Source organism: Dacryopinax primogenitus, assembly GCF_000292625.1.
Source record: "Dacryopinax primogenitus strain DJM-731 SS1 chromosome Unknown DACRYscaffold_7, whole genome shotgun sequence".
NCBI lineage: Eukaryota > Fungi > Basidiomycota > Dacrymycetes > Dacrymycetales > Dacrymycetaceae > Dacryopinax > Dacryopinax primogenitus.
This window is the reverse complement of record NW_024467204.1, coordinates 213412-235810: the sequence shown is the minus strand read 5'-3', so window position 1 is coordinate 235810 and position 22399 is coordinate 213412. Positions and strand designations below refer to the sequence as shown.

The window sequence follows — 22399 nt, the reverse complement described above, 5'->3', positions numbered from 1 at the left end:
ATCCCCGTCTGTCGTGGGGGTGCTCCGCTGGTGGAAGCTTGAGGGACATGGGAATCGAAAGAGCTTGGATATGCGGGAGAGGCAGGGTATGCGGGTGGGCGGATGGCGGTTATGGAGGGTGATGGAGACGGTGGACGTGATGAAGAGGTGGATGGAGGGAATGGGGGAGGGTTGGCGTGAGCGGATGGGGAGGTAGGGCTGCTGGAGGGCCGAGCGTGTTGGGGAACATTTTCATCTGAAGGTGAACTCGGACTTGGAGCGTTGGAGCGGACAAAGTCGCTTGATGATCGTGATCCATCCACACTCGACGATACACCCTCAGCGATATCACCCTCGGGCACCTCGGTCGTTGCTGCGGTGCCTTTTCGTCGTTTTCCACCTCGCTTCCGTAGCATCAGCCTCGCCCTCCACTTGCTCTCTGCTCCCAACCACGTCCGCACATCCTTCCTCGCTTCTTTCTCGTCCTTCTTTCGTCTCTTCTCCATCTCCTTTTCGACTCCTTTCCTTAATCGCTCGATATCCAACCACATCTCCCCATCCATATCTCCTCCACCGTCTCCCGTCTTCGTAGCTTGCACGTGCGCTAACCGCTGCTTCTTTCGTTGATTGCGCCATACACATACCGCAATGGTGCCCACGATGAAGATACTGAGAAGAATGGTGAGAGCGATGATAAGGGGAACGGTATAGTAGGCCGTTCTAACGGGACCCGGTTCCCAACCATTCGGAAGGTCGGTCGGGGAGTACGAGGGCGAGGAAGATGTGCTTGTTGAGGTGCCCACATTGTGACCGGCTACCACCGCTGTTCCAGTGGCGGTAGCGATTGATGTCATAGTGGAGGATTGTGTTGCGGTCGCGCTGGCTGCCACGGTCGCCACGGCGCTTCCTATCACGCCTGCGTTGTCTGAGCCGCTAGCGCTGGCACTTCCACCCGCAGCGCTATCAGTGATGCTCTCTCCAGGCGTGAGGCTGCCGTCCTCAACGTCCGAGTTTGAGTCGCCAATGACAGAAGGATTGGAGTCCGGGTCGTATGCCTGGGTGCCATCACGCTGGTTGAAGCTCTTCCCGTGGAGAACCCAGCCATCAGCAACTATCCAGGAACCGGACGCGTCTGATATGAATCTAGTTGGTAGGACTGGTTGTCGCATGGGACGGGGGAGGAGGGGGAGGAAGGGCGGGGGAGACGACCAGTGCAGTGTGTGCGTGTGCTGTGTGCTGTGTAGGTCGAGGAGGAGGGAGGAGTGTGAGGGGTGCAAGGGCGAGGCAGCGAACGGGACCCGAGGAGTACAAGTATAGCTTCCGCGTGTGGTCTGCGCCCCACCAAAAATAGCGCTCCTTTCTATCAGCCAATCAGATCGCTGCTTCTCTTCCTCACCCCTCTTCTGCCTCCATCAGACTCCGATTCTTTCTCCGCTTACGCCACCCGGTTTACGTCCCTCCAGCGTAACCTTCCGACTCCGCTCCCTCTTCTTCCTCTAGCCTCAGACCACAGGTGATTGAAGGGGTCTTTGTCACCGGCCCTCTTACACAGCGCTCATCAGATGACTACATCTTGACCCGACCACCCTCACACAAAGTTTAACCTTCCACAACCCCCACGCGGTCATGTCAAGCGCCCATAAAATGTACAACCTGTCACCATCACAAATCATCGGTGATAATGCAAGAAAGATTGTTCACATGCCCACCCCGCATCAACTGCCCACTATTTCAAAAACTCCGTAAAATCTCTAACCTTTTCGGTTCGACGAACTCCGGTAGTGCAGGGACGATGCGAACGGGTGCGCTGGAGGCGGATCCAGAGATTTGCCGTGCTAGGGACTTGTCTGTCCTGCTTTTTCCGTTCTCTGCACCGGAAAATCGTCAGACACACACCGCGCCGCAGCCGATTCCATTGTGGGAGAAGACCCGGTGGGCGTGTGACAATGCCGCAAACTGTATCTTCCAGGAATGGAATGTTTAAAAGTGGCATAGGGGTGTCCGGACTCGGTGTTATCACCTAAGTATATACATACCAACTCCCTGGCCGACGAAACCGCCAAGCGAATCTCGGTGTTTCGACTTCTGGCAGAGGACAGCCAGGATACATATCTGGGACGACCTTCTTTGTCAGTTACCGGGGGTGAGCATACACTGGAACCATACATTCTTGTAGCCACGTAAGGGTCAATGCAATGCAGTCATTCTCATGCTTTCATAATCATACAAAAACGAGTGAATAGATGAGAAAGCACTTAACTCCGAGATCAGTAGTCATCACCTCGAGAGACAACCTCTTTCACATTCGGGCGTAGCAAAATCGTGTGTTCCTGTCAAGCGCTCAGTTAGCCCGAACCTCAACGCCAAGGATGACAACGTCAGACACTCACAAACTGCGCCGTCATCGACCCCTTTCTATCGCATAAAGGTGGATAAGCCTGCACGATGCCGGCATTGACGAGGTGGTTGAGGGCGAGAAGGTACTTCGTTTCCCCCACCCGATCAAGGTACCGCCTGCACCAAGGCAGTGTGCCGAAGTTGTGATTGATGGACTTGAGCAGGGCTTTCGCACTCGTGAGCCGGAGTGGCTGCACGGGGTCGTACATCTTTGCGTAGTGCGATACTTCCCCTTCCTCAATGACGCGTCCTCGCCCAGTCGAACCAAACGTCTCGATTGCAAAGTACTCGCCTTCTTCCATTTTCGCCTGGTCACCAGTCTTGACGATAGGCACAGATTTGCCCCGCGAGCCACCATGGATAGAGTATTTGGTGATGGTGTGCCCGTTGAGATTCTCGATACATTTGACTGTGACACCGATCAGACTTTGCACTTCTACCTCCATGGGGAAAGTTCTAACCTGGCTTCGTGTCCGTGCCTATCGTTACCTCATAGCTCTCCATCGCCTCCTGGATAGCAGCACCGATCTCGCCTAAGCGCGCGTCAATTCCTGCCTCCTGCGCCCGATGTCAGCCACGTCATCCGTTTACTGCGGACTTAGAGATACACACCCTAACACCCGTATTTGTAGCGTCCTTGGCGGCCTTAAGCAGCTCGTCGTATGCCGGGTCAGCCCATGACATTGTAAAAGCCGAGTCAACAATACGACCGCCCACGTGCACGCCGAAGTCGACCTTCATAATATCCCCATGTTTGAGCACTATCGTTGATGCACAGTCAGCGCAGCCCTCCGGGGAAAAGCTTGCCAAGCCTCGCTCACCGATGGTATCCCCTGCATTGGGCGTGTAATGTGCGGCGCAGTGGTTTAAGCTCAGGCCGGTAGGGAAGCCGATCCCACTCTCCAAGCCCTTCTCCTCCACCAGCGCACGAGAAGCATCCTCAATCGTGTTTGCTATCTCGGTCATGCTCATCCCAGGCTGAATCACCTTCCGTGCGTACGCACGCACTTCTCGGTGCACCTCGGCTGCCCGGCGGATCGCCGTATACGTCGTTTCGGGATCTTCATTCATCATCCGATCGCGTGCTCGCATCTCTTCAGATGTTGTTCGATAATGGTTGCTATTCACAATCAGTCCGAGTCCGCAGTCTGCTTAATGATGGGTGTACTCGTCCTTGTATTCCTGGAGCTCGCCCTCCGGGTACACTCCGTTCGGGAAGAGGAGCGACACACCTACTCTAGGCGGCTCACTCTGCTTCACGGGCGCACCAGCACCTCCCTTCTTCTTCTTCTTGGACTTCTTCTTCTTCTTTTTCTTTGCCTCGCCTGAAACAGAGTCAGCACAAGTATGTCAGACGATGCTCAACGATTCAAGGATATGATACTCACCAGTCGCGCCGTCAGCCTGGTGAACTACACCGTCTTCCTCTTCGTCGTCTTCCTCTTCCGCATCTGGGACCTCCTCAGGAGGTGGATTCATCGGCACAGGAACAATCATGATGGTAAAGGTATGAGTCGGGGCACGCGCCACTCGAGAGTCAAGATCGCTGTCAAGTGAGCGCCGGAACCCTAGGAGGCTTTCCTCGCTTGGGTAAGGCAGTGACGTAATGCCTTTTACTAAGACACCACAAACGGCAGAAATTACAGCTGGCACTTCACCAATGCAGTACTAGTATTCAGCATCGGCTCAACAGAAGAAAACTGCTTCAGTTGTAGAAGGTAGCACCTTCTGAGATCATGGCGGGGACTCTGGGTTGAGTATATCCCGAAAGTCGGCTATGAAGGCTTCACGAAGGGTGACCCTCGTGGAGAAGGCAATGCGTGTCCCATTGTCAGAGTCGTAATTCATCATTTGTAGATATACATCAGTCAGAGGCTGAATACAATCACAAGAGCTTGTGTCACTATGCACGGAATATACGAAGAAAGTGTTGCGCAGTGGCGCCATAGACCAGTGTTTCAGCCATTTCGGGGTCGAACTTCGCCTGAACGCTCCGGCGTACGCTGTCCATAATCTGGAACGAGGTCACCGAGGGGGTACGAGAATGGCTCGTGTAGTAGGAATCAGAACTCGTCGAAGGTCGACCGGACGGGTCATCGCCCGATTCAGCGAAATCTGGTGAGGAGCCTGCTGATGAGTCGGCATATGAAAGCGGGGGAGGGGCAGGAGGGTCGAATGCCACAGCAGGTGCCGTCCATGCAGATTGAAACGGGCTCGTGGGTATTTGATTGAGAGAGGAATATGTTGCGATGCTCGATCTCCTGCGCAAATGACTGATTCCTAGAGGGTTCTTGCGCGTAGGTGTTGGAGTAATGGCTTGGTCCTCGTCCGGGGACACGGGGGGTCCAGTAACAGAGATAGAGTGCCGACGAGCCATCTTTGCTAGCCGCGCATCCAGCAAAGTCCGAAGTCGAAGTGGAGGAGGCCGCTTGGTCTCGAAGTCCAGCACTTCTGTATTGAACGACTCCACACCGGTTGGTACACGACTGTCATATGCTGGCTCCGGCTCCAGACTTGCAGATGGTTGGGGATCGTTCATCGGACTAGCCGTTCCTGCTGAACTCTCGGCCCGCATTGGAGTCATTTGAGTTGCAGAAGTGAATTTCTCAGGTAATGTGTTCAACGATGTCTGACTGATTTCCCAGACTCCTGCAGATAGGACTCGGGAAGGAGGAAGACCACTTGCCCGACGCGCAGTGTGGAAGGAGTCGTGCAGTGAGATGAATGGCCGGAACTGCATGGCGATGAGCCTGCTTTTCATTGGGGTACCCAAAGTGCTCACCTTGTTTTCCATGAGCTCGAGCTTCCCCAAGATTTCGAATTGGGTGCGTCCTTTTGTTTGCTTTGATTGGATCCACCTGAAGATCGCTGCTGTGGCAAGTTCAGTCTGGGAGCCACAATTCGCAATCACCGTGATGACCTATTGGGGAAATCAGCACAGGGACGGTAACTTGGTTTAGATCTGCGTACCTCCAACTGGCTGGAGCCAGTGAAAGCTGCGAAAGGCATCTTCCACTTCTTTTGGGCCGATTTGCGGTTGTTGTCGGGGGTTCCCATCGCGGAGGCACCAGCTTTAACAGTGAAATGGGAGAGACAAGCATAGAAACCGTGTCCAAGACATCAGGCAGCCACACTGATATAATACGGGAAAGTTCACGAGGTGTGCAAGACAAAGCCCGTGTGTCACAGCATTTATTTCCCAACAGAATCGCGGGGTGTTGATGCACCTCTGGCAAATTTCCCTGATGCGTTGCTTCCGGCTATTCATTTCATTCCAGAGTTGACCGGATATGGACCGACGCGTCGATAACACCACATTGCTACAGCGCGTTCCTGCATGTTACATCCAGTAGACAGTGCGGCCCTGAGACGTTTGGTCGTAATGTGGTCGGACAGACGGTTCAGTGAGGACGAGCGGAAAGCAACGCAGGGTTCGGCGAGGCGACATAAGGAGCTAGTTCCAAGAGAAGGAGAGGATGCCCATACGTAGTATCATGACTGACGTACTCTGCTGTGCTGGCGTCCACATTGTCTGATGGGATTAATTAGTCAAGATAAGACGTCAGAGAAGTTGACCCAGTCTGCCAGCACCGGGAGTCGCACCGAACGTACGGAATGGGGCTGTGAGCATATCAACGCAGGGTGTGCTGCTGAAACGTCCAACAGGACGGAGAGTCCGAGGACATGTGCTCGTGATCCAGCGGACCATGAACCAAGACGTGACCGGTAGAGATTACGTATTTGAAATCCCATAGCCCAGGTTGATAACAAGACTGATTTCAACAATACTTCAAGAATGTCTGGACAAACACAATCTGCCATGACCACTGGAGCTGTTAAGGTGTGTCCACACGACAGGCGCTCGCATAGCCCCTCCAGTGGCGATGCCAGCAAATTGCTCCCGTACCTTTTTGGTCCAGCGAAGTCATCGTCTCGTCTGCTCCTTCATTCTCGACTCTATACCCTCCTTTAGTTCGACCCTGCACGCAAACGGGGCGTGAAGGCATTGATCATCAAGATCACCAGCATGGATGACTTGTACAACCTCGAATTCCTGTCCCTGGTGGCGAAGATTACGCAAGAAATCGTCAATCATACTGGTATGTGCTTGTGTTCGAATGCATCTGGTTGCTGGTATTGACACTGTTGCAGGGATCAGCGACAAGACACTCGCGGAGTTTGTAATCAGCTTGCACGACCAGTCCAAGACTCAAGCTGAATTCAAGTCAAAACTGAAGGAGGTTGGCGCAGACTTTCCCGATTCATTCGTCGAGAACCTCGATCGCCTCATCCTTTCCTTACATCCAAAACACAAGAAGAAGGCTGCGAAGAAGAAGGCGAACGGAAAGTCTGGGAAAGGAGCACTAGACGAGAAGGACAAACAGACACGTGTATTCCCTGGTTTGGCCATCGCCGACGACGAATGGAAGGCCTCGAACGACTTCGCGGGCGGCAAGGAGAACCAGCCCGCCGCAAATGCAACGAAGAAAGATGCTGCTGATTGGGAAGTAGACAGCCTGATGAGCCAATTGGAGGTTATGGCGAAGAAAGCTCGTCCCAGTGCGGCAGACTGGATCGAAGATGAGCCTGCTTCGAAACGTCGACGGAGAGAGGAGGACGATCGGGGAAGAAGACGAAGTACCAGTCCCAGACGAGATATGGGACATGAGGATCGGGAGAGGGGCAGGAATACATACGATCGGTATGGGGGCCGCAGAGAGGACGACCGAGGACGAGGGAGAGGGCGGCCTTTGGACGAGCGACCCATCCTTTACAAGGTGTATGATGGCCGGGTATCCGGCATCAAGGAGTTCGGCGCATTTATCACCTTGGAGGGCATTAAGGGCAGAGCTGAAGGTGCGCTTATGCGAATCACCTTGTATAGCATGGATAACTGACATATCTTCAGGTTTGGTGCATGTATCCGCTATCCAACAAGGTGGTCGTGTTAACTCGCCGAACGACCTGCTTTCCAGTGGTCAGCCCGTTAAAGTCAAAGTCATGAGCGTTGCCGGTAGTCGCATTAGTCTTTCCATGAAGGACGTTGATCAAGCTACCGGACGGGATCTCACACCGCACCTGCGAATCAAGTCAGAAGCCGAGCTACTCGAGGAAGAGAGCCGAAAAGCGCGGAGTAGTATGACCGGAGCAAACTCGGTACCACTCGGTGGTGGCCCTCCTCCACCGAGCGACGCTCCCGTACGATCTGCCCGACGCCTCACCTCTCCAGAACGATGGGAGATCAAACAATTAATCGCATCCGGAGTCATCGACGCATCGGAATATCCTAATCTGGACGAGGACTTCACCAACCCTGCAGCGAAAGCAGAGGTCGAAGAAGAACTTGATGTCGAGGTCCGTGAGGATGAGCCGGCGTTCTTGGCTGGACAGACGAAGCAGACCCTCGAGCTTTCTCCCGTCAAGATCGTCAAAGCACCTGACGGCTCTATGAACCGTGCAGCCCTGGCAGGTGCATCGCTAGCAAAGGAGCGGCGAGAAATGCGACAGCAAGAGGCGAATGAAGTTGCCGATTCTGAGACACGTGATTTCAGCACTCCGTGGCTGGATCCTATGTCGCAGGATAAGGTATTTGCCCAGGACGCTCGAGGGAATCTGATGGGTCAGAAAGCCCAGGAGGTTCCTCAGTGGAGAAAGGAGACGCTTAACAAGGCAACGACTTTCGGCAAGATCACGTCACTCAGTATACAGGATCAAAGGAAGAGCCTGCCTATTTACAAGCTCCGAGAGCAGTTCATCCAGGCAGTGCGGGAGTATCAAGTTCTCATCGTCGTTGGTGACACAGGGTCCGGGAAAACCACCCAAATGACACAATATTTGGCGGAAGAAGGCTTCGCTGATCGCGGCAGAATCGGCTGTACTCAACCACGTCGTGTAGCCGCGATGTCTGTCGCCAAACGCGTAGCGGAGGAAGTCGGCTGCCGTCTGGGTCAGGAAGTCGGTTACACAATCCGATTCGAGGACTGCACCAGCCCAGAGACCAAGATCAAGTACATGACGGATGGCATGCTGCAAAGAGAATGCCTTATGGATCCGGATGTCCATGCATACTCTGTTATCATTTTGGATGAGGCCCACGAGCGAACAATTGCAACCGATGTTCTCTTCGGTCTGCTGAAAAGTAAGCCATCTCGTTTAACTGACGAAGAGAGAAAACTAACAATTCTGCAGAGGCGCTCAAACGACGACCAAACCTCAAGCTTATTGTCACTTCGGCGACTTTGAATGCGGAGAAGTTCTCAACATACTTCTACCGGTGCCCCATCTTGTCCATCCCCGGTCGAACGTACCCAGTTGAAGTCCTTTACACGAAAGAACCTGAATCGGACTACCTCGATGCATCACTGATTACTGTCATGCAGATCCATTTATCAGAACCACCAGGCGACGTTCTGTTGTTCTTGACTGGACAAGAGGAGATCGACACCGCGTCTGAGATTTTGTACGAGCGAATGAAAGCACTAGGACCACAAGTACCAGAGCTTCTCATTTTACCCGTATACTCTGCGCTGCCATCTGAAATGCAGTCGAAGATCTTTGAACCTGCCCCGCCCGGTGCTCGCAAAGTTGTGATTGCCACAAACATTGCAGAGACAAGTATCACCATCGACGGAATTTATTATGTGGTTGACCCTGGCTTCGTCAAGCAGAACGCATATGACCCCCGGCTGGGTATGGATTCTTTGGTTGTCACAGTATGTCCACGTTTCCTTCCGATTGTAAATCCTTCCCCTGACGTGACCGTAGCCGATTTCTCAAGCGCAAGCAAAGCAGCGTGCTGGTCGTGCCGGTCGAACTGGCCCCGGAAAATGCTACCGTCTATATACGGAAGCGGCTTTCAGGAACGAGATGTTACCAAATCCTATCCCCGATATTCAACGCCAGAACTTGGCTTACACTATTCTGATGTTGAAGGCAATGGGCATCAACGACCTGCTGAATTTCGATTTCATGGATCCGCCGCCTGCGCAGACGATGATAACTGCTTTAGAGCAGTTATATGCGCTGTCCGCTCTGGACAACGAAGGCTTACTCACTAGGCTTGGAAGAAAAATGGCCGACATGCCAATGGATCCTCAGAATGCCAAGATGCTTATCGCCTCCGTCGACCTTGGATGCTCAGAAGAGATCCTCAGTATTGTTGCAATGCTGTCCGTTCAGAATGTGTTCTACCGACCAAAGGAGAAACAGGCTCAGGCGGACTCGAAGAAAGCCAAGTTCCATCAACCAGAAGGCGATCACTTGACGTTGTTGACTGTTTACAATGCCTGGAAAGCCAACAACTATGCTAATGCCTGGTGTTACGAAAATTTCATCCAAGCGCGTAGCATGCGCCGTGCACAGGATGTTCGCAAGCAGGTTCTCGGCATTATGGATCGCTACAAGCACGATGTTGTTTCCGCAGGCCGAGACTACAACCGAGTACGACGAGCCATCTGTTCCGGCTTCTTCCGGAACGCGGCGAAGAAGGATCCCCAGGAGGGGTACAAAACGCTAGTTGAAGGCACTCCAGTTTATGTTCATCCTTCATCAGCGCTCTTCAACCGTAATCCCGAGTGGCTCGTGTATAACGAGCTGATCCTCACGACACGAGAATATTGCCATACAGTGACTTCCATCGAACCGAAGTGGTTAATTGAAGTGGCTCCTCAATTTTTCAGAGTTGCCGATGCGAACAAAATTTCAAAACGGAAGAAGCAGGAGAAAATTGAACCGTTGTTCAATAAGTATGAACAGAAGGATGAGTGGAGGATATCTACCGTCAAGAGGAATGCGAGGTCTAGTCAGACTTTTGGTTGAGCAGTTCGATTTGGCTGCTCTGTTCGTGGACTTCATCAGTATATCAGTAGACGAATCGCCACATGTGGGTGCTGTAATGTACACTATCTTCACAACAATATGTAATACTGCTCTACTGTCTACCACGAGAAAGGGACGAAACGATCTCTGCCTGATGCTCTATCGACTTCGTCTCGCAGGGCCGCCTTCACTGAACAACGGTGCGGCCCACTCAGGCCAGGTCTCTGTCACAAGATACTCGCAATGTAGTCGCTCATGAGCCTGGGATTCCCGGAGGACTCCAACATTCGGGCTAATCACCGATAAGTTCCATGGAAGCGCCACAGCTCGAGGTGCGAAGATTGTAGAAAGTGATGAAAATGGTGTAAGAGCACTGGCTTCTAGAGCGGAAAGGAGGAAGGAAGGTTCGTCCAGGTCATGTATGGCGAGTTCCTGGAGTTGAAACATCGGGGCGTGTTTGGAGGGTGTGACTTCAGGTATGTTTGGGGCGTTCACTATCTGCCGCAAATCGGATGTTCTTGCAACAGCAAGTCTTAACAGGGATTGCAGAGACCGCAGGAGAGGTAGTGAAGGGCAAGACAGTTCAGAAACATCGATCGTCTGAATTTGCCAGCCCCCGGCTGCAATCGCTTCAAAAACCTCCTGGTAGCCAGTTTCTGTTCGCCTTTGAGCTGCGTTGAGGGGCACGCAGTGAGGACAAGGGTTTCGAGCGGTCCATAGATGGAGGGTGCCCAAGTTCGGAGCAACCAGCTGCCGCACAAACCAGGCGTCGTGTGAATATGCCCGTAATCCCAAGGAGAGCATGCGAAGCTGTAGCAGGGGAATAGGTTGTGAGTCGTCGTACTCGTGTATGCGGGAGTAGGGCAAGGTATCGATATGTGCAAGACCTTGAGGTTCGGGACGAGGGCAAGCATCTCGTACAGGGCATCGATCGTTCGAAGGTTGCAGTTGTCGAGCCGGAGAATGCGGAGCCTTTCCGGCACTCTTCGACCCATGAAGTCGACGTTGCGCAAATTGAGGACTTCTAGGTTCGAGGCAGAAGTGACCAATTCAAACACACGATGACCTTCTCCGCCGTTTCGAGTGGTGTGATACTGTACGGACTTTAACCTCGGGAGAGCGGCATGGCGTACACCTTCGGCCAACACGGCAAGGTTGGATTCAACCCCGAACTCGTTGTCGGTTATGACCAGCGATTTCCATTGAGATCGTCGTGACAATGCGAGCGCTATGAAATTCGCTTTCTCCCGTCTTCCTGCCCAATTGCTCGAGGTGGCACTCCACGTCATACAGATATCTAGATCGACAGCCTGGGCCATCTGTGAAGCCGCTTGGAGAAGGCGCCTAGAACCAAGCCTCGTGGTGGGATCGAATCTCATGCGTGACCATAGCCTCGGGTAGTGCGTGGCGACGTGTCTCCAGTGTCGGCAAACATGCGAGACGACCCACTTTGTATGCTTGTGTTTATCGTCATCGTCCACTGCGAAGAGGAAGATCTCTTGCAAGAGCTCGGTTGGGAGCCGTCCTATCGCAGGCGTGTAGCGCACTATTTCGCTCCTTGGAGATGCTTCGAGGAGCCGCATATGGCTTGTTCCGTGGTGGCCACGGAGGTGTCTAACGCGTTGCAGATATGGCAAACGATCTGAGTAAAACTTGCAGCCTGAGTTCCGCGTGAGCCGGACTCGTAGCAGTACTGCCCTGAGATAGATGATAGCAAAGCAAAGGCAGAAGGATGTACATAGTGAGGCCAGCTCATTTTGAGGTCCCAGCCTGGAGAAATCGGAGCCGAAGTCCGCAGCTAAGTCGGGAAGCTACGGCTTCAAAAAGGTAAAGGAACAAAGGAGGCGACGTCCACGGCCGATAATTCGGCTTCTTTGCATCCAAAAGCGGAAAAAAGCCGGACAAGCCGAGTCCACATTCACCGTGACTTCGCTTCTATTGTTAGTATGATGGCAAGTATATAAGATCGCATACCCTGCTATTCACCCCTTTCGACAATTTCTACTGCTGTATATAAAATGGCATCTCCGCCGCCACCTAAGACGTTGACTATTGCCGGCTCGGACTCCGGAGGCGGCGCGGGAATCCAGGCTGGTGCGCACATATGACATCAATACGGTCTGAACAACAATACTGATAAATCACGGTAGATTTGAAGACATTCACTGCTCTGGGAACCTATGGATTGTCGGTGATCAGTACGACTGCATTGTGGGGGATATTTTGGGTGCTGACTGCTTCATAGCGGCACTCACCAGCCAGAACACCCTTGGCGTCGATGGAGTTGTCGCAGTCAATCCACCATTCGTATCTAAGCAATTGAGAGCAGTGATCGACGACATTGGTGTGGACACTATCAAGATTGGTGCGTCACACGATAGCTCTTTCCTTCAGATGTTGACTTGGTTTACTAGGCATGCTGCACAACCACCATATTATCGAGGCAGTTGCGGAGACGCTCACCGCCCTATTTCCTCCTGCTGGATCATCCAAGCTTCCACCCATTGTCCTAGACCCGGTCATGATATCCACGTCGGAGCATGTCCTGCTCGATCCTTCGTCTCTCCCTGCACTGAAAACACACCTCCTTCCGCTTTGCACGCTCGTTACCCCCAACATCGCCGAAGCGAAGAAACTTTCCTCCCTTGAGCGTATCGACAGCGTCGAGGATATGAAAGCTGCTGCCAAGAAGATCTCCGAGCTGGGAAGTCATGCTGTGCTCGTGAAAGGTGGACATCTGGATGAGCGGCAGGTGTATGACGTTCTGTATGAGACGGCGAATGGGGAGTATACTGTGTTCGAACACCCGAGAATACACACCAAGAATACGCATGGAACTGGATGTACCCAATCGAGCGCTATTGCTGCCTTCCTGTCCAAGGGAAACTCCTGCAAGCCTGAATTCCCCTGTTGTATGCGGGGGTGAGCTAATTTCAGTCTAGTACGCGAAGCCATCCAACTCGCGACGGACTATGTCCAGGCGGCACTATTGGCGTCGTTTGACATTGGCCACGGCTCTGGTCCGCTAAATCATCTCGTGGCCATCCTCCCACGAGCACTTGCAGCGTACGTATCTGTCCTCCATCGCACCCCATTCGACTGACCTCCACGTTAGACCATCTGACCTGGATCCTCACCCATTCACCTCATACCTCATCCGTTCATGTGCCGTGGATTGGACCATGTACACGCGGAAGCACCCGTTTATCTTGGGTTTGAAAGACGGGACACTACCGCGAGAATCTTTCATCCACTTTCTCAAGCAGGACTACATCTTCCTAACACACTACGCCCGGTTCGCTTGTCCTCTCATACCCATGTGAAATCCTCATTATCTATTAGGATCCACGCCCTAGCTGCATACAAGAGCTTCAGCATGGAGGAAATCGACGCAGCGACAGACATCGTGAAGCACATTGTACGCGAGAGCAAGCACCACATCGCCTTCTGTCAAAGTTGGGGCATCAGTTTGGAAGAATTCCATTCCACCCCAGAGTCGGGACACACCGTTGCGTATACGCGGTACGTGCTCGACACAGGTGTCTCGAACTCCCTTCTCGCTTTGCGCGTCGCTACGGCTCCTTGCTTGCTCGGGTACGGCGACGTCGGCACCTGGCTGCACGATGACCCGGGAACGAAGCGCGAGGGGAACGCCTACTGGCCATGGATTGAGGGATACGCGGGGGAGGATTTCCAGAAAGCGGTTAGGAAGGGACGAGACCTGCTCGAGGAGAGTGTCAAGGCGAATCCGCTCTCGCCTGCCCAGCTGGCGGAAATGGTGAACATCTTTAGAAAGGCGACTAGGTTGGAAGTCGGATTCTGGGAACAGTCGTATGTCGTTTGCTCCGATGACTGGGAGGTGTCACTGAATGATGCGCAGGTGGAGCTTGCAGTGATTAGATTTGCACGGGGTAGAGGATTTTGATACAACATGGAAGGAAAGAAAGTGAAATGGAAATTGCATTTACCTAGAGGGCTGAACGCGCTAGCGCATGACCACATAGAACGGACCACTTGGGTGAGGGGGAACATTATGATTTCCCGGTTGCATTGTTTCATTCTCCTTTGAGTGCACAGAAACAGACAGGTCTATGAGGCAAAGCCAAGTAAATACATAACTCAGAACAAACAAATGGGAAAAAGAAACTGCTGTGCTCCAACAGGGTATGTTTACGTAACCAGGGATTCGTCTGATGATGAATAAGAGCCTTGGACTCGCTCACTACCGAATTGGAGGGTGCAGCTGGTGCTGTCTAACTCCCTCTCCTCCTGCATTTGTACCACCACCACCTATCCCGGCTGGACCTCTTTCAAAGGTAATCATGAGCTCAACATCTTTCAAGGTAGGTACCTCAACCGATGCCTGCAACTCGCTAAACGTTTCCTACAGACCGAGTTCGCAGTGTACATGACGTGCGAGCACTGTGTCTCCGACGTCCAGAGCGCCCTCGCCAAGCTTCCCAACCTGGACCGCTACGATATCGACCTCCCATCGCAGTCCGTAACTGTTACTGGGCGCACCGCTCCTTCCCTCCTCGCCAAGGCACTGCGCGACACAGGCAGGCAGGTCATCATCCGCGGTACGACGGGCCGTGGAGGCGCCGCAGTCGCGATACTCGAAGAGCCGTATTCATCTACTGTGCTGGACTGGCATAGTAAGGAGCATACGCAGAAGGTGCACGGGATTGGGAGACTTGTCCAGCTTACGCCGACCCAGACGCTGCTGGACCTTACGGTGCGGTCGACACTTTTGAAGCCGGAGAAGGTGTACGAGGCGTACGTTGCGCGCACTGGGGACTTATCTAAAGGCCCGGACGGGGCGGGGGGCGTGCTGCACCACCTGGGGGAAGTACGCGTAGACGACAAGGGCTACGGAGACCTGTTCGTCGAGAAGGAGGGACTGAGCATCTGGGATCTGATTGGCAGGGCGATGGTCTTTGGTGAGAAAGGGGGCAAGGGGATGTGGGCAGGTGTGGTGGCGCGCAGTGCGGGTGTGTGGGGGAATGCGAAGACTGTGTGTAGTTGTTCGGGAAGGGACTTGTGGGAGGAGGGAAGGGAGATGGACAAGAGGATGGAGTAGGCCATTGTGGTGGTTTGGAATGTGCACGACTTGGGGTTGAAGGGAAACTTGGAATATCATGGTTGATGGGCAGGTTCAAATAGGTTCAGTCTGTGTTTGTAGAAAGATAAATGAAGTGCAATTGTTAACTTTTGTTATTACATTCTCCTTCTTTGGTGAAATCGTGGCAGTGTCGGCGCTTGTTTCAACGGTCCAAAACCAAATCTGCTTCATCCCGTCCTTCTCTCCTCGTCCTCTCCTCCCTCCTCCCACCCATGGCTACCCCAATAACAGCGCCTGCACTTCCAGGCACCCAAACCCTTCGACTACGCAAGCACCAGGCGACCACCCCGTCCAAATCCATAAACAGGCACAGTGGGCTCCTACAAGACCAGCTCAGGCGCTCGCAGCGAGGGCCATGGACACCGAGCTTGTCGGTCGCGTTTAGGATGTTGATACTTGTCAGGGTAGGAGCGGCGATGTATGCTGGTGTGAGCGATTGTGATGAAGGTACGTTCCTTTCCCCGCCTTCTCTTCCCCCCTTCGCATACCGCAGTGGGCGCTCGTCCTTGTATCACACACGGGAGAGCGAGGTATAACAATGTGCTCACAGGGAAGTAGTGTTCAACTTCTTCGAGCCTCTACACTATCTCTCCAAGGGTTATGCCTTCCAAACCTGGGAACTCAGTCCAGAGTACGCGATCCGCAGCTGGGCATACATCCTCCTGCACTACCCGGCCGTGCACCTCCCTCCGCTGATAAACGCGGGGTCGAAGGTCAGCTCTGCGTCTACCCATGCACCCCTCTGTTCTGAAAATTCTCATAATAATAAGCGTGCATCATTCTTCGCTGTACGGATTGCTCTGGCCACTGCGTGCAGTTTCTGCGAAGCCAAGTTCTACAGGACAGTGGTCGAACAGATGAACTATCGCCTTGGCAGATATCTGCTATTCATGCTCCTGTTCAGCGCTGGCATGTGGAACGCTTCAGTGTGTAAGCATGGCCTCGTTCCTCTTAGCCCACTTCTAACTTCCCCACCCTTTGTGCTCTTGCGGTGCTCAGCTTTCCTCCCTTCGTCATTCGCGATGTACACTACGATGCTCGCTTGCTCCCACTGGTTCAAGCCGCCCTCCAATACCGACGCCTACCGTACGCTCGCTACTACCCTGTACTTCGCGCTTGGCGCTATCGTCGGCTGGCCATTTGCGCTCGCGATCGCACTCCCTTTCGTAGCGGAAGAGCTCGGAGTATTGGGACACGATAAATTGCTGGAAGAAGGTCGCAGAGTCAAGTCCGGAGAATTAACCAAGTGGTTCTGGTCCAGGGCGACCAGGCTAGTCGGATGTGGGGTGGTAGCAGCAACCATATTCGTAAGGTACACCTCTACCCGAGTCTATACGTCTCAATGCGTCCACAGATCCCCGTTGTCGGCGTCGATTCCCTCGCATATGACACGCTCACCATCACACCCTGGAATATAATTCGCTACAACATCTTCTCCGGCTCTTCACGCGGTCCAGACCTATACGGTACCGAGCCTTGGTACTTCTACATCCTCAACCTCGTGCTCAACTTCAACGTTCTCCTCCCTTTGGCACTCGCTTCCCTTCCCATGCTGGCCCTAACTTATCGATTCGACCGGCGCAGGCTAGGCATGAGCAGACCAGGGCCGAACGAAAGCAGCCCGTTCACCCTTATGGCTCTCAGGGTCGTACCCTTCTACCTGTGGTTTATGATCCTCTCCGCCCAGAAGCATAAGGAGGAGAGGTTCATGTATCCTGCTTACCCTCTATTGTGCTTCAACGCTGCGACGACTGTCTATCTCTTCCGTGGGTTGCTGGAGACGGTCTATGTACACATCACCAAGTCGCCTTATCGGGTAAGAGCTACCCTTTACTGAGAGGACGATAGCTCACATGTTCATAGGCATCAAAAGCCTCCCTCTTCCCCTGGGTGACATTCGCCGTCATCTTCCTCTCCTCGCTCGTTGGAATCTCCCGCATCCTCGCCCTCTACCAGTACTACCACGCACCCCTCGACGTGCTAAATCACTTCGAATACGTCGAGCTTCCCCGACTACTCAACACTAACGGTCTCCTCACAGAGCAGATCAAGAAGTCCACCGCCTCGTCCAAGCACGACGCGGACGAGCCTGTAGACCTCTCCCCAGTATCTATGTTCAGCCTCACCCTCTGCTTAGGCAAGGAGTGGTACCGCTTCCCGAGCCACTTCCACGTGCCCGACGGGATAGACGTCGAGTTTGTCAAGAGCGAGTTTGACGGCATGCTCCCACGGCATTTTGTACAGAGCAAGGGGGGCGACCCGTTCTGGAAGTGGGAGGGCACGAGGTTTGTCCCGTCGGATTTGAATCATCTCAACAGGGAAGAACCGACCCACTATGTGAGCCCTTACATTTCGTGTTTGTATGCTGAACTCATCGACCCAGGTCGATATTGGGACATGCGATTACTTGATTGACCTCGACTTCCCGAATCGAACATCCCCACCTGCGCTATTAGAACCCCGCTATGCGGTCGACGAACACTGGGAACGCGTATCATGCTTCAAGTTCCTGGACGCAGCAAACTCTAACCATTTGACAAAACTGTTGTTTGTTCCGTTATCCGAATGGACGTCGTTGAACTCTTATGGAGACTATTGCTTACTGAAGAATAAGGCGAGAGCGGAGCTGAGGGAAAGTAGAATATGGTCACCTGCGTGAGGACCACCAAATTAGAGAAATGGAAGGGAGACAATGTCATTTGCATTTACTGTATCAAAGGATAATCTACCGGCTGTCCTCGCTCATTGAGTTATCTGAAAAGTCGCTCTCGCCATCGGATAGTTCGAGATCGAGCTTGCGAGACTCAACATCAAACCCAGCACTCTTCAGGCCAGCCGTAATCTCCTCCGCCTTGTTTGGCGATGAAACAACCACCGCAACAGAGTGTGCAGGATCGAATACCGGAAGGATATACTTCCGAATAGCCGCAAGGACCTCTTCCCTCGTGACACCCTATCGAAAATGTGAATCAGAAGGTCGTACGAGAAACTCTTTCCACTGACATTGTATCTCTGCAGCAATTCATGATGATGATCCACAGAGACGCCACGCAGTACTTGGTTGCTGAACGAAGACACAGCCTGGAACAACTGTAAGAAACGGCTGACTTGAATGGGAACGCAACACCAACCGCTTTGCCAACTGTTCCCATCCGCGACGCAAAATTATACACTAGAGTGCTCTTCGCGGCATCCATCGTGGTGTCTTCAATGAATAGCTACACGAGAATATCAGATATGCCTCCTGACCACGAAGTCTTCTCGCACCTTCTCCTCGGCAACTTCCTTCACCACTTTGGCGGCTTCCACGAAACCCTTGTAGCTATCAGGTGCCTAGAACATTGGATTATTTGGCTGTCGAGAGGAATAAGATAATCGAGACAAACCCTATAGAGGGAGAAGGATAGAAGGCCAGCTTCTACGTCCACAAGAATATTGACACCATATGCCAACCCAGCCCCACGAATATATCTCTGTGGGGCAGTCTCTTTCAGCATGACCATCCGACATACAGATGTGAACATACCCATAAGAAGCTCTCCATCCCTTCTAATACTTCTACCGCCACTCTCATGGCTGCGTAATCGGGATGATCCCAAGATGGTAGCGACTTTGTACTGTGGATGGAGTAGCTGCTTTCGATACTCGGTATCGTCACAACGACGCCCTTCTTCGCAGGATTTCTCCCAAGATCAGATAATGACTCCCGAATCCACGATATGGGTGTCAACTTAGTCAGCTATTACGACTCAGTACATGGGACTCGGTCGTGCAATTGAGCTCTCACAGGTAGTGACCGGAAGTTCTTAGCCCATGCAGAGCGTGGTTCCTTCAAGGATAAAACATCACCGTAAACCGCAAACCGCACGACAGAGGGCTGCGTGACTGCTCGATCATGAATAGCATCCCTTTGTGCTAAAAAGTGGAGCCTACCAGCGGTACGTAAGGCCTCCATATCTTTGACAACTTCTTCGGGTTCTTCTTCGAGCCGAGCCACCAATTCGGGAATAAACGTCATCTGAGTCAGAAGACCAGATGCAACCGCGGTAGATGTTTCGTTGAACAAAGTGGAGTAGTGCACAGAGTCAAGTACCACCGATCCATCACGTTTCAGAGCGGGAAGACCTTGCAACATCTTGATAGCATTGATGCGAAGTCTGTTAAAAAGATGAGCGATAGAATGTGCCAATGATACGCTTGACATACCTTTCGACGTCGAAACGCGCGTTGTACATGAGATCGCGTAGCCAACCAATGGCCACATCGTATTGAACTGGCTGGACCTTAAGTGTTATGCGCACGAACTGCGAGAATTGCGTAAGGCTCTCGATAGTGTACGCGGCCGAGAGATCGTCCAAGTGGTTGACAACTTTATCGTATGGGACCTCCACACCATCCCGAATGATCGGGAGGGAGAAGAACGAACTCAGGTGCAGAGGGACATAGCTGAGGCCGGTCAGCTGACTGAGGAGATATGCATATGATGGAACTTACTTCCTGAGTTCATTCGGGAGATCAGCTGTCGACAAATACGCGCACACTGTGACGAAATTTGACTGTCAAACTCGTCAAAGGCAAGAATTCGAAGTAAACCCTCGTGCCGGCCTACCTTGACGTGGTCGAATTCCACAAAATAAGGCAACGTAGTAGCATCCGACTGTAACAAACGTTCGGTGTCGGACGGCTTTGGAGCATACAGGCCGCCCTTCGTCGGATCGTTCTGCGCTGTCTGCACCGGAATCCACGAGACCGAAGAGAGATCAGGTAAGGGGAAGCAGGATAGCATCTCCGATGGTATTGCCTTGTCGTTGGCCTCTATGGAGGCTGCAAGCTCTTTCTCACGCTGTGCTAGCCCCTCTGGGCCAAGTTTTTCCCGTTGACTTGCGATGCGTTCAAGGTCTGTTTCCTCGATCTTCTTAGCAAGATCCCCAGATGGCTTGCTTAGTATGACAATACTCGGTGCATCAAGGAGATACCTAGAGGTATTGGTCAGCTTCAAGCCTCGTTCGATTACGGTTCCTCTCACCTCTGGATCAGAGTACACCAATCCTCATTGGTCCACTGTTCATACATATTGTACCGCCTGGTGTTGTCGAGAGAATCACTCAGCGACTTCCCGTCAGGATCGCCGTACAAGAAATCTGCAAGCTTGTCATTAACAGTACGAGGGGAGGAAGAGTGGCACATCATACCGTCAATGACAGAAGAAAGAAAGACATCGGAAGTCGATGTTTCCAGCGAGTCTGCCAGCTAAACTCTTGTGAGCACGATTCTATGCAAGAGATAAATCTCATACTCGGCGCCTCTCCCGTCGGAGAATCATTCCCATTCGCTCCATATCGATACCGGCCGCTACAATCTTCTGCAGCTCCTCATTCACGCGCCCTTGAATCGTTGACAAGAGCTCCGTAGGGACCGCAGTCATGTACATATCTAGAGTTGTAATCGTTGCTCGCATTGAGTCTGAAATATAGACACCCGTGCTAGTCATCGAGGAATAAGCTTCATCTCGTTGAGACGGAGTTGCGACTCACCAAAGAGGTGAAGCCGTCTCCACAAATGCTTTGGTCAGGGGCGCCACGGGGGAGTCAGTCAAGTATGTTCCTAGAATATCGAGGGCCTGGACCCAATCACATTGGACCGCGAAAGCAACATCAAGAGAAAGAAGACGCACCTGCTGATTGACAAAATCATCCGCCTTGGGTCCAATCCACGAGACGCAAGCCTCGCCCACGCTCTCATCCTGCTCGGGAAATTCTACAGTCTCAAGTTTTCCTTTGCCCAAACTGAAAGGCTCTGCCGTCTTCGTTTCCATGAACGGCCGCTTCCACCCCGGAGGGCGTGGGCCATGTGCTTGACCATGAGCGATAATACGAGGCTCTACTTGCGATTGCAGAACATTGAGCAGGTCCTTCGTGCTTAGTCTGCCCATCATGATCACACAAAGATTGTGGGGAGCATAATAAGTGCTGTGATATTTTCGGACTGAGATTTATGTGAGCAGCAGGCACCAAAACCGAGACAGTCTGCGTACTCTGGTGGATATCGAGGTTCCGTAGCGCCTCCATTAAACCGCCCGTCTCGCTTCGATACGCATTTCCCTCGGGATAGAAGGCACGCTGGAGTCTGCATAATTATCGTCAATACTTCTATCGAAGCAAGACAGCATACGCATGCGGACCTTAGGGCAAGCAGATCGTTAGGGGTGTTCTCTCGCCCTTGCATCTCGCTATAGACGACACCTGCATCCTCGCCCTCTCCATTGATGTGATGTACCTCCGTCACGTATCCACTCGCTGTCAAAGTCGGCCACAGGAGATGGTCAAGGTACACCGGCAACAGTCGGAGGAATCCATCGTGTCCGGCAGTATCGATTGTGTACACCGTTTGATCTTGGTCCGTCCAAGCGTTGGTTCCCTGAGCAAAGGCGCGGTTGGCAAGGTTGTCAAGAACACCTTTGTATGGATGCTTCTCAGAACCTAAGAATATGAGACTGGGATGAGGTGTCAGACAATAGAAAAGTGGCAGAACACCGATAACATACTGTTCGAGGGTATGTGGGCATCCGGAGTCGTCGAATACTATATGAATATTAAGATACGCAACTCAACCGATACAAATAATGCGCACTCTCAGTCCCCACAGCAAAGAAGCCCTTCACGATCGGTGCTGCAAAATTGTTAGTCTACACGGGTACTGGCATGCTCGAGACAATGCGCACCCTCGTAATCGACATGCACTACCGAAAGTCCTGACACACGACTTCTCCATTTCTCAATCACAACATTTGCGTAGTCTGGCTTTACACGTGTGACGAAATCGAAGTTGCCATATGGCTCAGACTTGGTCTGGGTGGTGTTACCGTTCGCAGAAGCACTGATATCTGAAGACATGAAACCGCGTCGTTGCCAGGAATGCTGAGCAGAGAAAGAAGGTATGGATCTAAGGCTCTGGAATCGTCTAGGGAATGTCCTTGCGCCAAAAGACCGGGAAAGAGTGTTGTACATATACGAGCCTTAGGAAAGTCGAGACGACAAAGCCCTGACAACACTATTGGTGTGAACTTGTTGCACAGCACCGCAC

General features: G+C 52.6%; 6 protein-coding genes across 6 annotated transcripts; 2 read left to right on the top strand and 4 right to left on the bottom strand.

Annotated features, from left to right (window-relative positions):
- Positions 1 to 2246: 2246 nt before the first annotated feature.
- On the bottom strand, positions 2247 to 3516 carry DACRYDRAFT_50916 (peptidase M24A methionine aminopeptidase; the record flags this gene model as incomplete). The annotated part of the gene is made up of 5 exons (XM_040775016.1): positions 2247 to 2309; positions 2370 to 2785; positions 2838 to 2934; positions 2989 to 3137; positions 3198 to 3516. Coding segments are annotated over 5 exons (1044 nt in total), but the record flags the coding sequence as incomplete, so codon positions are not given.
- A 1174-nt stretch (positions 3517 to 4690) lies between these two features.
- On the bottom strand, positions 4691 to 5748 carry DACRYDRAFT_21650 (uncharacterized protein; the record flags this gene model as incomplete). Its single annotated transcript, XM_040772485.1, has 3 exons — positions 5347 to 5748; positions 5159 to 5296; positions 4691 to 5110 (listed from the first exon to the last, which is right to left on the bottom strand). Coding segments are annotated over exons 1-3 (340 nt in total), but the record flags the coding sequence as incomplete, so codon positions are not given.
- Positions 5749 to 10660: 4912 nt separating this feature from the next.
- Positions 10661 to 11777, bottom strand: DACRYDRAFT_115630 (uncharacterized protein; the record flags this gene model as incomplete). The annotated part of the gene is made up of 1 exon (XM_040770044.1): positions 10661 to 11777. The coding sequence occupies one exon, from the start codon at positions 11775 to 11777 to the stop codon at positions 10728 to 10730; it is 1050 nt and encodes a 349-aa protein (XP_040629481.1). The 3' UTR covers positions 10661 to 10727.
- A 376-nt stretch (positions 11778 to 12153) lies between these two features.
- Positions 12154 to 14124, top strand: DACRYDRAFT_21647 (phosphomethylpyrimidine kinase). The gene is made up of 8 exons (XM_040772484.1): positions 12154 to 12288; positions 12345 to 12392; positions 12440 to 12559; positions 12609 to 13085; positions 13137 to 13260; positions 13310 to 13489; positions 13537 to 14025; positions 14075 to 14124. Exons 1-8 carry the CDS (start codon positions 12213 to 12215, stop codon positions 14088 to 14090), a joined length of 1530 nt encoding a protein of 509 aa, XP_040629480.1. The 5' UTR covers positions 12154 to 12212; the 3' UTR covers positions 14091 to 14124.
- Positions 14125 to 14444: 320 nt separating this feature from the next.
- On the top strand, positions 14445 to 15274 carry DACRYDRAFT_115628 (Cu Zn superoxide dismutase-like protein; the record flags this gene model as incomplete). Its single annotated transcript, XM_040770043.1, has 2 exons — positions 14445 to 14537; positions 14585 to 15274. Exons 1-2 carry the CDS (start codon positions 14517 to 14519, stop codon positions 15272 to 15274), a joined length of 711 nt encoding a protein of 236 aa, XP_040629479.1. The 5' UTR covers positions 14445 to 14516.
- A 201-nt stretch (positions 15275 to 15475) lies between these two features.
- Positions 15476 to 22296, bottom strand: DACRYDRAFT_21645 (uncharacterized protein). Its single transcript, XM_040772483.1, has 29 exons — positions 22038 to 22296; positions 21947 to 21985; positions 21861 to 21897; positions 21498 to 21809; positions 21351 to 21442; positions 20991 to 21301; positions 20851 to 20936; positions 20613 to 20799; positions 20509 to 20566; positions 20343 to 20457; positions 19926 to 20292; positions 19811 to 19872; positions 19523 to 19762; positions 19250 to 19473; positions 19104 to 19201; positions 18843 to 19055; positions 18703 to 18789; positions 18584 to 18649; positions 18448 to 18534; positions 18320 to 18397; positions 18026 to 18269; positions 17920 to 17967; positions 17700 to 17858; positions 17180 to 17653; positions 16671 to 17132; positions 16316 to 16623; positions 16087 to 16246; positions 15875 to 16029; positions 15476 to 15763 (listed from the first exon to the last, which is right to left on the bottom strand). Exons 1-21 carry the CDS (start codon positions 22207 to 22209, stop codon positions 18042 to 18044), a joined length of 3159 nt encoding a protein of 1052 aa, XP_040629478.1. The 5' UTR covers positions 22210 to 22296; the 3' UTR covers positions 15476 to 15763; positions 15875 to 16029; positions 16087 to 16246; positions 16316 to 16623; positions 16671 to 17132; positions 17180 to 17653; positions 17700 to 17858; positions 17920 to 17967; positions 18026 to 18041.
- Positions 22297 to 22399: the final 103 nt, after the last annotated feature.